This window comes from Vicugna pacos, chromosome 5 (genome assembly GCF_048564905.1).
Source record: "Vicugna pacos chromosome 5, VicPac4, whole genome shotgun sequence".
Taxonomy (NCBI): Eukaryota; Metazoa; Chordata; class Mammalia; order Artiodactyla; family Camelidae; genus Vicugna; species Vicugna pacos.
Window position 1 is genome coordinate 33,610,218 of NC_132991.1, and position 19,457 is coordinate 33,629,674.

At 40.3% G+C, this 19,457-nt stretch overlaps 1 protein-coding gene and 1 long non-coding RNA gene across 14 annotated transcripts in view; one reads left to right on the forward strand and one right to left on the reverse strand.

Annotated features, from left to right (window-relative positions):
* LOC116280632 (uncharacterized) overlaps nucleotides 1-19,457 on the forward strand; it is a 177,970-nt gene that overhangs the window by 143,684 nt on the left and 14,829 nt on the right. For all 6 annotated transcript variants that reach the window (XR_012072602.1, XR_012072597.1, XR_012072601.1 and 3 more), the window contains 2 exons: nucleotides 1,094-1,242; nucleotides 4,796-4,902. This is a non-coding gene — a long non-coding RNA (uncharacterized lncRNA). The remainder of the gene's footprint in view (nucleotides 1-1,093; nucleotides 1,243-4,795; nucleotides 4,903-19,457) is intronic.
* ACVR1 (activin A receptor type 1) overlaps nucleotides 1-19,457 on the reverse strand; it is a 198,258-nt gene that overhangs the window by 42,051 nt on the left and 136,750 nt on the right. For 7 of the 8 annotated variants that reach the window (XM_072960991.1, XM_072960993.1, XM_072960990.1 and 4 more), the window contains one exon: nucleotides 7,463-7,536. In XM_072960991.1, the coding sequence (XP_072817092.1) occupies nucleotides 7,463-7,529 (67 nt within the window). In that variant the 5' untranslated portion in view covers nucleotides 7,530-7,536. Of the gene's footprint in view, nucleotides 1-7,462; nucleotides 7,537-17,940; nucleotides 17,957-19,457 lie in introns of those variants that run through there. The other variant, XM_072960994.1, reaches the window with a different exon arrangement.

The window sequence follows — 19,457 nt, forward strand, 5'->3', positions numbered from 1 at the left end:
AACAAGGAAGAAAGTGGCTCCCGACGGTGTTTGACTCTACTGGTTCCTATGCATGGTCGAGAGCCTTCCCTTCAGAAGATACTCACTGGCAACATTATCTGTATCAAAAATTACCCTAACCCTCTGCAAATGTGACACATATGAACTAGGACATGATGTTAAAGATACACAAAAGCCATGACTACAGCATTACATACATCACAGGAGTCAAACTGTAAACTGGACTGTGGTTCGTTTTTTTTTTTTCTATCTACTCTTCACAACTTTCCTGAATGGGACTGGGTTCTGGGCAGTGGGGATTGTTTTTTTGCTTTTAATTCAAACTGGCTTAGTGTAAGTACCAGAATTCAGAAGGTCAAACAAATGCAGCAAAGAATAAAGAGGCCACTCTCCCCCTCCAAATCACTGTTCGAATTAAAAAAAAATACAGGCAGAGGTTTGGGTTTGTTTTTCTTTTTAAAAGGTGAATTTCACCAACCACTTCCAAGAGGAATTTCTCATTCTTCCTCCTTTCCTTCTCTCCTTCCCACATCCCCCAAAGATACATATCCTCAGAAAGTCCATGCTCCACTCTGACCCATAACAAAGAATTAGATGCAGCATTACCGTGGATCTAGGAAACACCCCGCTCTGCAGAGCTCAGATTCAGCTGATTAGAATCAGGCAGCAGCTGTTCCAGTGTTATGACCACGGCTGAGAAGGCACAAATGTAAACTTCCCTCTTCCTGTCAAATCACTGGCTTGGAGAGAGGGGACGGTCAGGCTACATGAAGTTGTTACAAAAAAAGAAAAAAAAAAGTAAAAGTTTGGGGCCAGCACTGTCGGAGACTCCGTGGGTGAGCTGCCAGAGCTTCCACCTGAAGGCGGCGGGGACTTCCGGGCAGCCAGCTGCTGGGAGCAGGCTGGAGTTGTCTTTTTTTAACTGTGGGTTATGACCCATTTGTGGGTAGTGAAATCGATTTAGCGGTTCAAGACAAGGTTTCTCTCTTTCTTTTCAAATGAACTAAAACCAAGTAGAATAAAAAAAGAGAAGAAACAAGAGTACATTAAACACAGTAAGAGTAATCACTCTTTCACAAAATTTTCTTTTCAGATGTGTGCGGGTCCTTCTCCAAAATGTTTCCAAATGTAGATGTACTACGTCCAGCTCTAAAATGTCTCTTACTGTGAGTCACAGTGAAAATTTTGAAGGCCACCCCGCCCCGTGTCTTAACACTATCTTGGAATCGGCATGAGTTCTGAGTAAGTATGACTATTTCATATAACCATTATCTACGGAAGCATGCCTGAGGTCATGATGGTCTGCAGAGGAAAGTTCTGGAGGATGGTCAGCTGTGTTTGGGGAGGGATAAATTAATTTTTAAATGTGCTTTGTTTTCCTTCGTGTTTACTTTTCAAGAGCAAAAGTTGCACATTCCGCCAAATCCCCTGCTTCACCAGTTTTTCCATAAAGAGGAGGCAGCATCCATCCTCTCCCTCTTCAGACCTCTCTCTATAAAAGAGAAGCTTCGAAGCTGTTGCACGCCCACTCACTGTTGACCACAAGGAAACCATTTAATGAGCTAGGGTCTTGGATTTGTTTTCCCATCTGTTCCATACTTGACTTTGAATTTTTTAGAGTCCTCTCCACACCCTACTGCTAACTCCTGTCATATAAATGCATTGAATGTGAACACTTTATAATGTTCACTGGAAAAAAATTGGACGTGGCTTTAGTTTAACTGCCCACAGCTGAAACAAACATCCCGCAGGAAGGAAAGGCTGAAAGGCAGTTTTGTCACAGCTCACTTTGCCTCAACTAACACACCAACGTTCTGCTGAGGTGAGAAGTTTGACGATGAAGAAGCAGTATCTCCAAAGTGTGCAGCTCTATCAGAGATTTACATTTGAGGTCCTCATAGTGGCAGATAACTCAGTACATCTTGTTTCTCTCCCTAACAAACCCCTAGTATGATGATGTGTCAATGAAAAAGATTTTATTCTGAATGACAGGGATAAATTATAGTAACAAGAAATGAGAGCAACAAACTGAATACTGAGACTTTTCTCTTACATTCATTCACCCCTTCACAAACTTCCTGAATTCTCAATAATGAGAAATTCAAAGAAAGGCTTATTCTATTCTTCATCCTTGGTGGCAAAAGAGGGGCACCTTTGTGGACCCTAACAAAAAGTCTATTGAAGTGATCTCCTCCCTTCTCTCATTGGGTAATTGGGCTGGAAAGTCTGAGTAGTGATGGCTTCAGAAATACTAAAATCAAGTCAACCCAGAAAATAATTTAGTACTTAGCAATCTTCTCTAGGACAGGCCAACATGTCTTGTGACAAACTCTGCAAAAGTCCGGTCTTTCTTGCTGCAATAAAATCTAACCATGGCTTGCAAATTTAATAAAATGCATGTCATCTTAGCTTTGAAGTATTTCTGAAGCAGTATTCCGCTTCAAGTTACTTGTGTCATGGTTGTCCCTGCAAATGCTCACAGGGACAATGGTAAAACCAAATGTGGAGGTTCTGGAACAAAAATGGACTTCTGCCAGGTGGCACAACAGCAGTATTACAGCATGAGTAGTCTTGCTCATGGGAAGGAAAGGAAGGATATACAGGTAATTAGGGCTCAAGTGCTCTTCTTGGTGAGAGCAAATAAAACTCTTCCTGCAGCTGAGGTTGTATACGTAATGAACAAGAAAAATGAATACTGGTAGGAGAGACGAGAAATAAAAAACACAAACCAGTTAAAAGGGATTCACCATTTACTATTAAAAGCTCTCACCTCCATCTCTGAAGTAGATCGGATTGAGCTGGATTCTAGCACATACCAAATATAATGTGAATATGCATGTGGTTAACCTAGGGTCCTAAAAAATGCAAAATTCTGAAGACAGATAGTGACTGAAACTCCTGAACACCATTCCTCAAAAGTGTATCACACCTTTTACTGGCTGTGTAACCTTCAGCAAGAGTTTTAACCAATTCAAAAGCACACTCCCACTAACCAGTCTCACTGGGATAATCATGAGGAATATGGGAACTAATGCAGATGAAAGAGCCCAACGTCTGGCACATATTACCCACTCAGTAAGTATTAGCTACAAGTCATCAAAGAGGTATTTATAGTAAACAGCATTTTCCAAACTTACGGGGTCTTTCTGGTCCCAGACCATTTAGGATAACACAGAAATAGAGAAATTCTATTTCTCTCACTCACACTAGTCAAACCTTGCCAAAAATCGCTGTTTGTGACCTATTATTTGAAGTGTTAACACTATACCTAATCAATACTTAGGAGACATTTGGAAGTAATTTGGGAGACAAAGGGAAAGAAGGTTTGTTTTTAACAGACTAAGAGGAGTACAATACCCAACAAAATATATTAGAACAAAATCTCTATGACTTTCTCAAGAATGTCATCTAGCTCCACGGAAGCCCGATTAATAAGGTGCTGTGGCTGCTTCCAAACATCAAACGTGGGTCTGCTTCCTTCCAAACGTGGCGGTCTAAAGCCCGGCACTGGACAGTCCATATATAAAGCTTTTAGTTATCTGCCCTATTATCTCCCTCTACTGGTTAAGTATTTTGTACTGAACATTTGCTTTATGACTAATGTTGAGTATATTAGAGTGTACTACACACAGTGAGGGGTTCTCAGTGGTCTTTTTTTAAAAATTCCCAGTAAATATGCAAAAACAAAGAGCCTTTTCATAGACTATGCTGTTGACAGTTAACAAGGAGCTGAGTCACAGAGGGAAGATAAGACTAAGGCAAGCGCCGTTGTGATTAGAGCACTCTAGGTGTAGCACTCACTGGATATCCTGCTCAAAAAAGAAAAAAAGGAAAAGAAAAAAAAGCTATTGCAAATGAAGGATGCTGTGCTCTTCCATACTTGTAAACGTCCTAGTGGTGGTGTTACATTAAATAGCAAAACCTTAGTGGCTTCCATTTCCATTTCAGCCAGACTAATGTGTTTCATTACAGATCTTCACTGTGGCATTAAGAGGTCACTTGCTGGATCCTTTGGGCAGCTTAAGAGCTTAAAGCAGGAAAAAACAACCCATGGCTTGGTTGCTAATATTGTTCCATAAATGCCCTTTTCACCTCCCTTCCCCATTCTTTCTCCACTTCTCCTTCTCTATTCATACTCCATTTCTACTCTTTTTTTCCCATCCTGCCCACACCATGGGTCCACCAGGAGAGGAGACAAAAACTTAAAGACGGCACCATCACCCAGAACTGACACAGTACCTGGGGGAGGAGGTGGGGGGGGGGGGGGCGCATGGAATTTGGGGGGACTTCATGTCACAACATTCTTCAGGTTTTTTTTTAATAATGATCATATTGTGTAGCAAGTAAAAAAGGAAAAATCCTAACAACTTGCCTATTATAATAGTTTCCAGACACTGTCAAGTGTCCTTGTATAAAATTCACCCCTCAGCTGAGAACTACAGTTAACCCAGCAAATCTTTCCAGCCCATTTCTTCTTAATTCCTTCAACCTAGGAGCCAACCTCTCTTCTAGTTAAAACACTTCCTATTCCTTTAAACTTGCCACGTAGAATCCTTATTTCATATCTTTTTGGTACTAATTAAAATGATTGTGATCTTATTAGAATGTATCAAACAACACTGCTTAGAAAAGGACATACTATAGATACCTAAATTGGTTTACATCAGCACTTTCCAACACAAACTTTATGTCATATACATTATGTAAATGTAAATTTTCATAGTAGTGAAAAGGAACAGGTAAAATTCACTTTTTTAATTGTCTTCAAAACCCATTGGGTACTTTACACATACAGCATATCTCAACTTGCCTTAGCTGCACTCTGACCGCTCAACAGCTACCTGTGGCGACCAGACAGGACGATGGAGGTCCATGATGCACGTCAATGAACACGGGATGGAGGTAGGAGCAGATCAAGTATTATAAACTGAATATGTAACAAAATAGAGTTCTAGTATGTTAAGCACTGATTTCTCCACAGTGTTGGCTACACTAATATTATATGTCTCCTTGGAAACTTACCAAGTATATAAAGCTGATCACCACACCCACAAAAGCCTGTACTAGGACCATCAGTCTTACTGTCTTATCTGATCACAACAAGGCTGAGAGTCACACTATACGCACCACTCTTCATGGAGCAACCTTTGTAAAAGATAGTGTGAACTGCTCAGTGAACAGTAAAATAGAGTTTGTTTATATATCTAGAAAGATGTATACCAACATGCTAATGCTAAAAGCAGTTACATGTAAGTTCAGGGAATTACAGACAACTTTTATTTTCTTTATCTCTTGATTATCTCTTTTGTGGACTCTAATAGGGCAGTACATCTCTAAGTAGCTTTTGGCAAATGGGGAGAAGGGAGGATTGCAAAAATGAGGAAGAGCCTGAGATGCCAAAGGCTCTCAAATGCCTGTGTGGTCCCACAAGCTCAGAGTTACCCTGTGCCCCCACAGGGTCTGACTGTCCCACTGAACATTCATTTACATGAAAAACCTTTGTATAATTAATTGAGATTAATACCTAACTCTGTCATACATAAAAATACAAAGTAGGTCTTATCACTGTCTTAACATATACAGAATTGTCCCAAAATATAACTACTGTGAAAATCAGGGGACAACAGTTCTCTGTTCTGTTGGGACACTACAAAAATTTGTTCACCAAATGGGAAAATTCAATAACTGAAGGCAAGACCGCGTGAGATAATTAAGTCACCAATACAATCCGCTAGTACCACCCTGTTTTCTGTTTTCTAAGACATCAAAGATTATCATGTACGTGTGTGTGTGTTTATACATATATTATTACTTCATTATATCTTCTAGTGCACTCAAACCCAACTACACTAGACTATATTACATTTGTTTTACATATCATTTTAATTATATGACATGACATATTTAATTACATATTATTTTAAAAGAATTTTCTCTTTATTTCAGATAGGGAATTATACTGAATTTTTAAAATTTATGTTTATAAGAATGATGTAGTGTGTATAAGAATTACACTTCAAGAAAATCAAAGGGCATTATCAAATATATATCATAAAAAGTGTTCACATTAAAAAAAATGAAATCTAGACACAGACCATATATCCTTCAGAAAAATTAATTCAAAGTAAATCACAGACCTAACTGTAAAACATATCACCATAAAACTACTATTAGATAACACAGGAAAAACCTAGATGACCTCACTGAGTATGGGAATAACTTTTCAGAGGCACGATCCATGAAAGAATTACTTAATAAGCTGGACTCTATTAAAATTAAAAACTTCTGCTCTATGAAAGACAACGTCAGAAGAATGAGAAGACAAGCCACAGACTGGGAGAAAATATAGGCAAAAGACATATCTGATAAAAGTCTGTTATCAAAAATATACAAAGAACTCTGAAAACTCAACAATGAGAAAACAAACAATGCAGTTAAAAAATGGGCCAAAGACCTCAAAGATACCTCACTAAAGATATGCAGATGGCAAACAGGCATATGAAAAGATGCTCCACATCATATGTCATCAGAGAAATGCAAATTAAAACGAGATACCACCACACACCTATTAGAATGGCCAAAACCCAGAACACTGATAACACCCCATGCTGGCAAGACTGTGGAGCAACAGGAACTCTCATTCATCACTGATGGGAATGCAAAATGGAACAGCCTCTTAGGAAAACAGTTCGGCAGTTTCTTACAAAACTAAACATACTCTTACCATACAAACCAACAATTGTGCTCTGAGATATTTACTCAAAGGATTTAAAAACTTACATCCACACAAAAACCTGCACATGGATGTTTATGGCAGCTTTATCCATTATTGCCAAAACTTGGAAGCGACCAAGATGTTCTTCAGTAGATGAATGGATAAATTAACTATGGTACATCCAGACAATGAAACATTATTCAGCACTAAAAAGAAATGAACTATTAAGCCATCAAGAGACATGGAGGGAAGTTAAATGCATAATATTAAGTGGAAGAAGAATCAGCGGTTGGCAGGGGTTGCGGAGGTCGGAAGGGATGAACAAGTGGAGGACAAAGGATTTTTAGGGCAGTGAAATACTCCATATGATACTATAATGATGGATAAATGTCATTACACATTTGTCCAAACCCATAGAGAGTTCACAAGAGTGAACGAATCCTAATGTAATCCATGGACTGGGGTGATTATGATGTGTCAATGTAGGCTCGTTAACTATAACAAATATGCCACTTTGGTGGGGGATCTTGAAGATGGGGGAGGCTATGCATGTGTAGGGGCAGGGGGTATATGAGAAATCTCTGGACCTTCCTCTCAATTTTGCTGTGAACCTAAAAAACAGCTTTGAAAAAGTAAACTCTCAAAATCGGAGGGAAGGGAGGATTGTTAAATCTGATAGGATTAAGAATGAACTAGTGTAAACAGAACAGTATCTTATCCTACCCCAAATAGCTGTGAGCCACTTACCTTCCATACTAGGGGAAGGGAAAGCAATCATCACTAGCACAGGAAGAATCATCACTCCATCTACCATTGTACAACTGTGGAGGGAAAAAAGAGACATCAGGAAAATTAAAACATGAAACTGTAGGATGACAACTTAAATTAAGCACACCATCTTCAAATTGCCATTCAAGGCCTTTCTTACAAATCCCCCTCACATATGTTGCCTTATTTCTTAGTACATTTAAACATATACCCTTTTACACGGATCTAAACAAATCATCTTAAAGAGGTAATCAGATTTACTTCCCACGGGTGGCCCCTCTCAGGCAACTTTCTCTGAGTCTTACAAAGAACTCAAAAGGGACATGAAAAATTCTCAGCTGGGCCAGGCATTCCTGAAGGACCTGAGGTTTGAATTTTGTCTTATCCTATCAAATGCAAAATTGGCATCAGGTTAAACCCTCTGAGAAGCATGAACACACTGTTCTAGTATGATGTTAAAGATTAAGTCACTGAATAATCCAAGCCAAACTACTATGTTTGAGTCTTACTTTTCTTTTAAAAGGATTAGAGGTAGAGCAACTACATCAAAGATAAAACAAAACAGAAACTCATCTATGGCAAAGCAATGCATTCTTACATGAATCTCCAACTTTACAAAGCACAGACACAGGACAGGAAGAAATCATATAAAATTTTAACATACCAAACTATAATGGAGAAGACGTAAGATACATGATATAAATTTCAAGTTGATATTGCCCTAAGACTACACTGGCAGAAGCTCAATTTTCTGAGTCAAAGGACTACAACAAAGAACTTTTCCATTTGAATAATTCTTGCAAAATTTTGGAAATATGATGCGAGTCTGGTTATACGAATTCTTTATTACACGGAATAATTTTAAGAAATTAAACCTTTAGCTAGTTGCAATTTTCTGGATGGTAAAATGAAGAGGAAGCCGATAAAGTCCTTTAATGACTAGGTTAGTGTGCTATCTTACTCCTACAGCTTTAGAGCAAAGAGTAGAAGCCCTGCTATTGAAGGGGTCTAGTATGTCGGACACCTTTTGACTCATCAGCTTCAAATCACACTTTTTGGTTAGTCTGATTGTTCATTCCCCATGCCCCTATCCTATCTTACCACACTTCAGTTTGTCCGTAATTGTATTTCAGACTATGCCTTCCCTAATAGCAAGGCGAGGGAGGGGGTAAAGGAGAGTTTAATGGACCTGGCTTTTACAGTTTTGAAAGCACATGGAACCTGAGTGATCCCCTTTCACTGTTGTCGTCATTTCCATGTTCACATAGATCTTTTCTGTAGCAAGCTCTTATTTGTGACATACAAATGCCTCACTTGACCTTGGGGCCCTCACAACCAGACACTGGCTCCTCCATCACCATCTCACCTCCGTGCCTTGGAGCAGGAACACACCGTTGGTTCCTTCCACCTCAAATGCCCGGCCTCTCCTCCTCCACCCATCTCCTACCCAATTCCCTCCTCCCATCATTCACGATCTAGCTCAAAAGGCAAACGCTTGGTGCAACAACTCTTTATCAGCAGTGATTTCAATCCCCCAGCACTGATCTAATGCCACTCGGAATCAATCATGTGTCTATGTCAGTCTCCACCACTAGCCCACTTGCCTCCAAAAGGGGTACATGCATCCAAGGATCACACAAGACAATTCATTAAATTATGGGATGAAGATGCTAACATTTGCATCTCACAAAAAATGTTTGAATCTAATACAGCAATAATTAACCTGAGCCTTTATTTGGTCTCTGTCTCAGTTCCTTGTGACAGTCTAGTACAAGAGGTATCCTGCAGAAAAACTGGGAGTTACCTAATGTGAAAGAATGGACATGGTTTGCTTATAGAATACCAGCCATGTGCTATACTTTGGAGGGTCCATTTAAGTGGAATTACAGGTTGTAATGTCTAGTTATAATGAAATGAGCCCTCCCCAAATTGCAAGTATTCAAAAACATTAAAGAAACTACAAATTGAATGTTATTAATGAAAGCACCAGAGAACAGTTAAGAAAATGATGGAGCTGGTATCTCTATTCCTAGTCGTTCTTTCTTAATCACTTTACTAGAGAAAAGCAATTAACACTCAGTGCAATCCAGACATGAAGCAGGCTCCCCAAATTCAAAATTTAAAAATACCTGAAAAACTCATTTGCCTCCAGTATCATAAACAATAAACTTTATCCTGAGTGACTTGAGATTTTAGTCCATAATACAATGTCATTACCATTAGCAATACGTTAAATATTTCATCTTAAATCTTTTTAAAATTCTATTCTATATGTTTTATAATACCTACTTTTAATTTCTATAAAACTTATAACCAACATACATATTGAAGGTGCACGCTCAAAAAACGTTTTAACTGATAGGACATACCATTAAAAGCCTTTGAAAACTACTATACTATCTCAGTCTTATCTCTGAAGCCCCAGTCTATCTTCCCTTACTTCTACAACTATGGAGAGCCTACTACATACTAGAAACTAGAAACATAAAATGATAAAGGTATAAAAATATGGTTCTTACTATCATGGACCTTACATGATCTATCTATGGTGGTAATCAAATAATCACCTAGAAGATGCACAATTAAAAACTGAACTAAGTGTTAGGAAGAAACAAGGCTAAACCAAAAAACAACTAGAGATATTCTGGAGGGTGGAGGAGTTTCCCTGGGGAGGTCACATCTAAGAAGGAGCCAGAGGATGAGCAGGAAGTCCTATAAAAAGGCTAAGTGTCCGTGAGCCAGCACGTGTGCATGCGCGTGCGCGTGCTGGGGTGGGTAGCCAGCTGGGGCGGAGACAGGAGAGCATTTAAGGATAAAGGCACAGCTTCTCAGCTTCTCAGCTTCTCTACAGGCCCTGTGGCCGGGGGAGCATGGTGTGTCCTAAAGATTGAAGACATACTTCACACGTGAAAAAATAAGCAGGCTAGGACACCAAGAGCCTACAGAGGAGTTACAAGGAGAGGAAACCCAAAAAGCCTGGAGCGGTAGCCCCCGGTCAGAACCCGGGTGCAACATGGTAAGCCCTAGCAAGCCCCCTACTCACCTCTCTTCATTCCTTGTCGAGGCCCCTCCCCACCCCATTCTCTCAGGCACCCCAACCAGCCGGCTTCCTGCCCCTCTCTGGACCTTTGTATATGTGATGCTCCCGGTGACTGGGCCCTTCTTTCAGGACCCACCTGACAAGTTTCTACTTATCCTTCAAGTCTCAACTTAAATGTCACTTCCTTCTAGAAGCTTGCCTGAACCCTCATATGCCCTCATTACACTCTCATATACCACTTTGTTAATTTTCATTCACAGCACTTATCATGATTAATAATTATATATTCATACTTGGGTGCATGCTTATGAACATCTGTCTCCCTCACTACACTGTAAACGTCATGGTAGCAAAATCTAGTCTATTCTGTTCATCACTACCAGAGCCAAGTAGGTGCACATTTAACACTTATTGAATTCAAATTTTCCAAGAATTAATCAGCTCAGTTTAACTCTAAATCCCAAAGAATTAGAAACTACCCCCCCGCCCCACCCCTAACACACAAGCACACACACGCCTGCAAAGGAGTAGCACGATTAAGACATTTATCGTCTCTGTAACTTTAATCTCTAGAACTTAGTTCAGGTGATAAATAAAGCCAGCAGGTAACAAGCTTCAAGCTTCAAAATCAAGAATCTTTTCACTATTTAAAAAATAATTCTAAAAGACAATCATCATTGGCAATTTTTTTCTGTCACAAAGCCAACAAGAGCCCATGCCCCCAAACATCTTTTAACAGATTATTATTGTACAAGCAAAATTAAAACACAGTAATTTAGGCTCCTAAACGGAAAATAGGAGGAAAAAAGTTATAAATTCAGGCTTCCAAACTAATCTGCTATTTCTAGATAGCTAGCTCAAAATCTGCCAGAAGTCTTTGGGGAAAACAATGTCAGCATCACTTGGTCGCCATTTTGTTCATTGTCTGCAGTGTCTCTGCCGACCAGTTAATTCGGCTATTAAAAATGATATTTTCAAAAGGAAAGGTTGGGGAGGGGAATGTAGAAAGGAGAATGTTCTGAAATAAATATCCTGATCATATTTTAGTCATAAAAAAAATCAATATGCTTAAGTCCCAACTGGAAGCCCCAAGGATCGATGTCTAATTTCAAAATATCCTAAAAAGAACATATTGTTTTTGAAAGTAATTTTCAACCCCTTTACTCTCAAGTATTTTTGGCTAAGGAGTTTCAGATGTAGGTTGGCAAAAAAGTGGAACTGGTGGTGGAAAAGAGAGTGGTAATGCTTCAGGAGTTCAGGGATGTTTTACTCCAGTGGTTTCCAAACTTTTTGGTCTCAGAATCTATACTCTTAAAAGTTATTGGTGGGTGGGGGGGATAAATTGGGAGTTCAAGATTTGCAGATACTAACTACTATATATAAAATAGATAAACAAGTTTATACTGTATAGCACAGGGAACTGTATTCAATATCTTGTAATAACTTACGGTGAAAAAGAATATGAAAACGAATATATGTATGTTCCTATATGACTGAAGTATTGTGCTGTGCACCAGAAATTGACACAACATTGTAAACTGACTATAAACTTCAATAAAAATATATTTTAAAACAAGTCAATACAAAAAAAAAGTTATTGAGGACTCTAAGGAGCTTGCCTATGTGGGCTATTTCTATCAATACATACTCTATTAGAAATTAAAATGGAGAATGTTTTAAATACCGTATTTGTTTTAAAATAACAATAAGTATATTACTTTATATATTTAAATTAAAAAAGAACTACATTTTCTCCCCCCCAAAAATATATATAGTGAGGAAAGTGGCATTACTTTGCATTTTTGCAAATTGCTATAATGTTTGGCTTAGTAGAAAGCACTGGATTCTCATATATAACTCTGCATTCAACCCGTTATGACTGACTGAATGTTGTATTGGCTGAAGTATATATGGAGAATCCAGCATCACACATGAAGCATATATGTCACCAGAAGAAGGACCTTGTGGGACCCCTGAGAAAGTTTTGGAAACTCCAGAGAATCCTGGATCACACTTTGAGATGCACTGCCTTACTGTTACATGATCAGTCCTTCTACAATACCAGGTAACCAGATGGTACCAGGTATTTTAGGCTGCGTATGTGCTCAATACCTGACAAAAATGTTACTGCTCCATAGGTTTAGAAATCTCATCAAACTCTCTAACATCAAGGAAGTCAACAAGTCTAATGGTCAAGGAAGAAGGCATTAGATATGTATTTCATGTAGGAATAATATTTTATGTACAGAACTAAATATTTTTGAATGAGACATAAAACTCTGATAAGGTACTCCAGTGTCCCATCTCTTTTAGGTCCAACCAAATCCTTTTGCAATGTTCTAAGGCCAAAATCCCTAACTGAAAAAATGCATAGGCTACTAGGGATTACAGACTATTATCTGAAAGGTTCATAGTATGAATTCTGCCCCTAGTATATACCACCTCCTTTCTGTTCTTGGATGGGACCCTCTATCCCTGGTAACTGATCTTACTATTTCAGACCAAGGCAAGGAGCTATTTAGAAAAAGGTTAGGGACCTCCTGTCTTAAGTGAGATACCCGCTTTAAATGAGTACCACCTCTTACAATGTCTCAAGACTATTCTCTTGGGAGACAGAACAGTTCCATGATATTTTACTGAAAACAAGAAGACCACAGGGCAAAAGAGAGCTGCTCTCTAAATCCCATGGGACTTTTCAAACTCCATTTATAGAGCAGACTGATATTCAGTTAAGGAGCTAGTGTTAAGCTCAATTTTTAACATGTGCAGGCTTGAGACCAAGCTTGGCACTTCTTTTGCTCATCACAATTTTACAGCTGGATAAAGCCACACATATACTGCAATACATTATTCCCCCCAAAGTCACAAAGCATCTTGATGTCAGTCACAGAATAATCAAGGGTATAATATACTTCTATCTTCAACCTATAGAACTCAAATTAAGCAGTCGAGTTGATAATCTACTATAAGAATAAAAGATATTTCTGAAACCTAGACTCATGAACAATACACAACTTGTTATCTGTATGTTGAGGATGAAGGGAAAGCTGTAAGATCAACTCTCAGATTCTTTCCCATTGGAAAATTCTAGAAAGTGTTCATCTGCCTGACCTGGTGGCCTAGACTCTTTTGGTTTATCCATTTATTCAGCACATAATTTACTGAGCACCTACTCATTCAACAGGGACTTTCTTGTTACTTTCTCAGTTCAACTTCTAACAATCCCCAAGTTACAAAGAATCTTGAAAGATAAGTTGTACATTCACCCACCCCTATTTTGAGTGACTTTTTCACCATCCATGTAAAGTCATTCACTCACCATTGGTGAGGGCTCTCATGACAGTTCCACAGTAGTTTTTTCTGTATATCTTTTGCTGGCCTATGCTATGCCTTCCATAAGAAAAAAAAAATCACTCTCTTAAATATAAAAAGTAGAGGCAAACAGAAGAAGAATTAGAGTGACTCTGCTTTGCTCTTAGTTACTGTCAACATTCCACCGCTATTGCAGTACCCGCAGTGGGGCTCACTAAGCAACCAGGCACGTGCTTCGGGATTATACGTGTTATCTCATTCAACCCTTCCCCAAAACACTCTAAAATAAATACATTAATCCCATTTTACAGCTAAGAAAATGGGTTCATAGAAGTAAGTTGCTCAAGGACACAAAGTCAAACACAAGGCCATCTGACCGGAGTTCAGCTCCTAATCAGCCACCACTCACAACCTTCATTAAACTAGCCAGCCACAGTCCACTTCTGTTGTCCTTAACATGTTATCTGAGCTTCAACACGTTGTGAGCTTTAACCATCCTGATTTTCCTCTTGGAGAACAATCTTTACTCATGGTTATTTGGGCCACCTTTCAATCATGCCCTCTTTCAATTTCTCTAACCTCAAAATTAACATCATATACTCTGTAACCTCAGATTATCCCCTTACCCCCGAAAAAAAAAACTTGATGTGAAAGGAAAAACAAGCCACTTTGCCAGTGCACATGTGGTCCCTACCTCCCACCTCCTTTCATTCTTCAGTTCTCCTGTGACTCATATCTCAAAATAAAAGCAGGAATTAGTGTAAGTCAGGCACACTTGAGGGGCAAAGTTAGACCCAGTAAGACAAATTCTAGACATAAAACTTTGAGGGAAGGTATACTTACAACAACTACCGCCAAGTGGGACAAAAATCAGCCATTATGTGACAACAGCTATGTCTCTTCTCTGCTCAACAAACAGAGAGAGAACTCAAGGGCGGCTTGCTCCAAACTACCTGGGCCTTTGGAAAGGGTGAAGAGAGACCTGGGCTGCCAGTTACAGCTGCAAAGAAAGGCTCAACCAAAGCCATCATACCATGTAAGTTAAGTCAGGGTCTTTTCTCTAGTTCACAAATGACCTGTGAAATATTTTTAACACCACACTCTGTCTGAACTGGCAATGTGCTAGTCGCCAGGGTGCGGTTTTATACAGACCCCAGTGCTGCCGGAGGGTTGCTGGTGGGGTGTTACTTTCAGAATATTAGCATGTAATTTGATCTTTCGAGATAGATGAATACAAATAGCTTCTTGGACAAGTCCTATAGAACTGAAACCCAGCCCCTGGATCAGTTCATCCTGTAGTTAGAGGAAATAATTACAGATTATTTCAGGAAAGAAAGGGTTTTGACTGAAAGAGTTACACTACAAACATTCCAGCTGTGACAGATGGACCCAAGATATGGTTTGGAAAGAACAGGGAAGAATAATATAATCTGTTTAAAAAAAAAAGGCAAGAGGCAGGGAAATGAGGCTTAATTGAATGAAAATAAATAAAAGATTGACATTAAGCTACCATAGAAGAACCCAAGAATCCCCAGTAAATTTATTTTAATTATATACGGGATAAAATTGACTCTGTTACACCCTACCAGATATACAGGTAATAATGAAGCTAAGCTTCTGGGAGTCCAATGTTTAGACCGCCCACCGCCTGCCTTGCTGGTATCTTGAGACTAGGTTTTATTTTGACATGCTTGACTACATGGAAACTGTCCCTCATTTTCCACTTCATTCCCTCTGTATCAAATAGCCATGGCTCTCCTGCTTTGTTTCAACTGATAGGACCCCATCATCTCCCAGCTGTTTTGTTCTCTTCTCCTAGGCAGCTCAGGGCTCCTCTCCCACCAGTCCACAAACTGACTGGGACCTTTTTTTTTTTAAACCTACTGGTAGGAAAGACCCTGGTATCCCTACCCACTCCCCAACAAAACTGTGAAGTCCATCTAAAATCTCACTTCCTCCCAAAGTCCTCAGCTAGGTGCCTTCTCGGCCCTCAGCCTCATGTCCAACTCTGCCTGCAGCTCCCCCGTTAGCCTAAGGCTGCAGACCTTCTGCCCTCCCGTTACCAGACATGGTGTCTCAGGCACTGGCCCCCTGACACAACTGTCCCAAATCCAAGGCTCAGATGACTAACCTGTAATAATCTGGGGGCATGGGCAGGGATTAAATAAAAGAGATGTCAGCACCAGGGACGTACACTGCTCTTTTTAAAACAAAACAAAACAAAACAAAAAATGGGAGATGCTGGAGCATACTTCTGTGGTGGTGAGAAAAGCCACCCTTTATAAACCAGCCTGACCAGAGCCCTTCTCACCCCCACACCCCCCACACACTCAAGCCCATTCCTGCCCCAGACCTTCCCACCCTCGGCCCTGCATTTCATCGCCTGGGCCTCTTCTTCACAGCACTTAACAACACGGTGTGAAATTTGTCACTTGTGTATTAGTTCATTGTTTTTTTATTATGTTTCACCCTTTCCCATCCCTCCTTACTCCACATACCAAAATTTAAGCAGTATGAGGGTAAGAACTCTGTCTGGCTCATGGCTAAATCCCTGTGCCGGGCACATACTAGGCACTCACTATAAATTAGAACACATTTATTTTAACTTCTTAGTCTACGCCATGCTTTGGTTTGGGTGGGGAGAGGCAGGTGAAGTTTAAGGAATTTTATACAGCCCAGCAAGGAAATGACTGGGACAGGGGGCTGCTCCTCATCCTCAATGTAATACAGTGGCAACCAGGTATTTGAGATAAATTAAAAGATATCATTTGTTACTTGGACTTCAGTTTTCAAGGGTGTCATCCAAGAGAAGCAGCCAAACAAAAAGACGGCTGGCAGACTCTGGGTATACCAGACAACTCCCTGGTGGACAATATCCCATTTGGACAGGATTGCTTGGCTCTCCAGTTGCAGACACCAGCTGATCTGCCCAGAGCCATCCCCAGTGACCTCTGAGACAGCTTCTGCAGCCTGAAAATACATCTCCTACAAGTCAGACATTGACATTATCTTCCCCCCACCCTCCACCTCCTGCCAGTCTTCTAACAGTTATTGACGCTATTTGGAAAGCCATGCTTCCATGCCTATTAATAACGTTCAAAAAGAACCCTGAGGAAGTGTCAAGAGAAAAATAGATCTGGCTGATGAAAGCCAAAGACACAATCAGAGGTTACAATTAGCAATTAATACATTTGAAGAAAAAGAAAAGTTGTAACATCTTCTGAATCATGTATTATCTCTTCAGGCTTAAAACAAAATATTTAGCCAATGAATTCAAGGAATGCTGAGTCAAGAATACCAGTCTTGACAGAAAGAAACACTTTCAAAGACCCTGTATCTATTTAAATAGGCCAGCTACTCACTTCATCCCCACATCAACAATTCCAGGGAATTTAGCCTACAAGGCTGATTATAGTTACTTACATCTTCATAATGTTTCTCCAGGTGACACCTTAAATAGCAACCAAATCAATCTATTCTAAAATAATGGAACAACTAATTAACATTAATCTTTAAAAAGACTTCTTAGTGGTCTTTCTCCTCTCCCCTCCCCCGACCAGAATGTGATTAATGGAATTCTCTCACAACTTAGCTTGAAATATGCTTTTGCCAGTCGAGCAGCTAAAGCAGAATCAGATAATTGCGGTATGACTCAACAAATGCACAGCTGTTCATTTAAATATATCCATCAAAAGTATAAATACGATCATGAGAAAGAAAATGAGCCGTGTACACAGGGTCAGTGTACAAGTTGAACAAGTTAGCATTGAAGTAACCACAACAGAAAACAAGGAGGAGAGGAGATGAGGCAGAGAAGGAGAGGCTCTGACACCAGGTAAAGTGACCGGAAAGCTGGGGTAACCGAGAAACCACCCACCCAACCCAAACACTCCTTGACCTAAATAAGAAATTTATGGTAAGTTAAAGGTAAAAATAAACGCATTCTACTAAGTGAGGAGAAGGAAACGAAATCTAGGAAACAGAGGATGCTCCCAAGTACACAGCAGTAGAAAGCCTACGGAGCAGAAGTGATGAAGCCAATCTGCGATGAAAAACAAAGACCCTGAGGCAGAGAAAAACAGGGGAGGGGGAACGGGGTACTCACCTCAGTCCTCTCCCCATTGCCTTCCAAGACTGACATTAGGAAACCTGGAAAACATGGGAGCCCGTCCACTAGTCAGTCCCCAAGCAAAGAACTGAAACATACCATCCTGTACCCGGCAGCTCCTCTCGGAGGTTCTGCACGTATGAGAGTGCCACCTGGACACGAAGAGATGGGAGTCAAGAAAGAGGAAACAGAATGTGAAGGGGCAGGAGGGGCGCTGAATAAGGAAAGAGGGCTGTCGGCCACACAGACCCCACTCCCTCCTTCCTAGGGCATGGGCAGAAGGCCCACTCAGAACTTGAGAAGCAGAGATACTGAAAAGACCTGGGTACCTCTCCTATTTTAATATGTAATTCAAATATTAGCAAATAGAAAGAACATCTAATCCATGACAACGATTTCCAAGCTTTCCTTGAACGTCAAAAATCAAGTTCTCAGTTGGGGGGGGGGGCTCAACTTCATGTTTGGCCTGACCACTCAGTCATCATCCTGCATGAAGAACCATTCACGTCCTCCACACAGACAGGCAAACCTCTCTTACATTATTAGAAGCAACAACTATTTCAGCAGCCGCCGCCACCTCCCTCAGCCCCAAGTCCGCCCATTTCTACCCTCTTCATCATCTTGCAGACAACTTTCTAGAAAGAGCACTCTACAAAGCTTCTTCCACATCCTCCTTCTCCATCCAGTCCATCACTGAAATGCCCTCTGACTAAGGTTCTAACCCTTTGTAGACATCACCTGATCCTTCTAATTTGAAGGGGGGCTTCCTCAAAACTCAGATTCTGAAGCTTTACCCACAGAGATTTTGATTTCACTGACCTGAGATGAGGTCTAGGAAGCCCCCAGCTCCCCGCCTCCAGCAACTCGGGTGAGGCAGAGAATGCTGAGGGTGGCGTCACTGGTCCACTGTGCAGCGTGGTGGTGCTGGAGACCCCCTTCCACCCCTTGGTTCTTCCCTAGCGGGGATTCAGTTGCTCCATCTCGCTGGTGTCTTTACTCTTATGGTTTGGACCTTCTCAGTTTCCATGGATGGGAGTTCCCTCTCCTGCTAGTCACTCATCTCTTAACTCGTCTGGTTTCCCCTGAGGCCTCACATTGCAGCCGTCCCTTCTTCTCAATCAAGATGCTACCCAGCTTCAAGGCCACTGAACCAAACCACCAGGTTAAGAGTCTTTACTCATTTTCTCCATTCCTTCCTTATCACCTTCTTCCCCTATCATATGTCCTTGTCTTTTCACTGTTTATAAAATTTTCATTAAAAAAAATTTTTATAATAGGCATTTCAAGTTATATAGGGAGAAAAAGGATAATAAACCCTATTTTTGACCTCCCAGTTTCAAAAATAAGCAACATCCTACCACCCAGTTTCAAAAATAAGCAATCTTATTTCCTCTTTTCTTCCCATTTTCCTCCTGGGGTGTGGTATTTTAATGAGAACCCCCGAAGTCACAGCATTTCACCCACAAATTCTCTGACAGATAAGGACTTTCTCTAAACATAACTATAAAATCAAC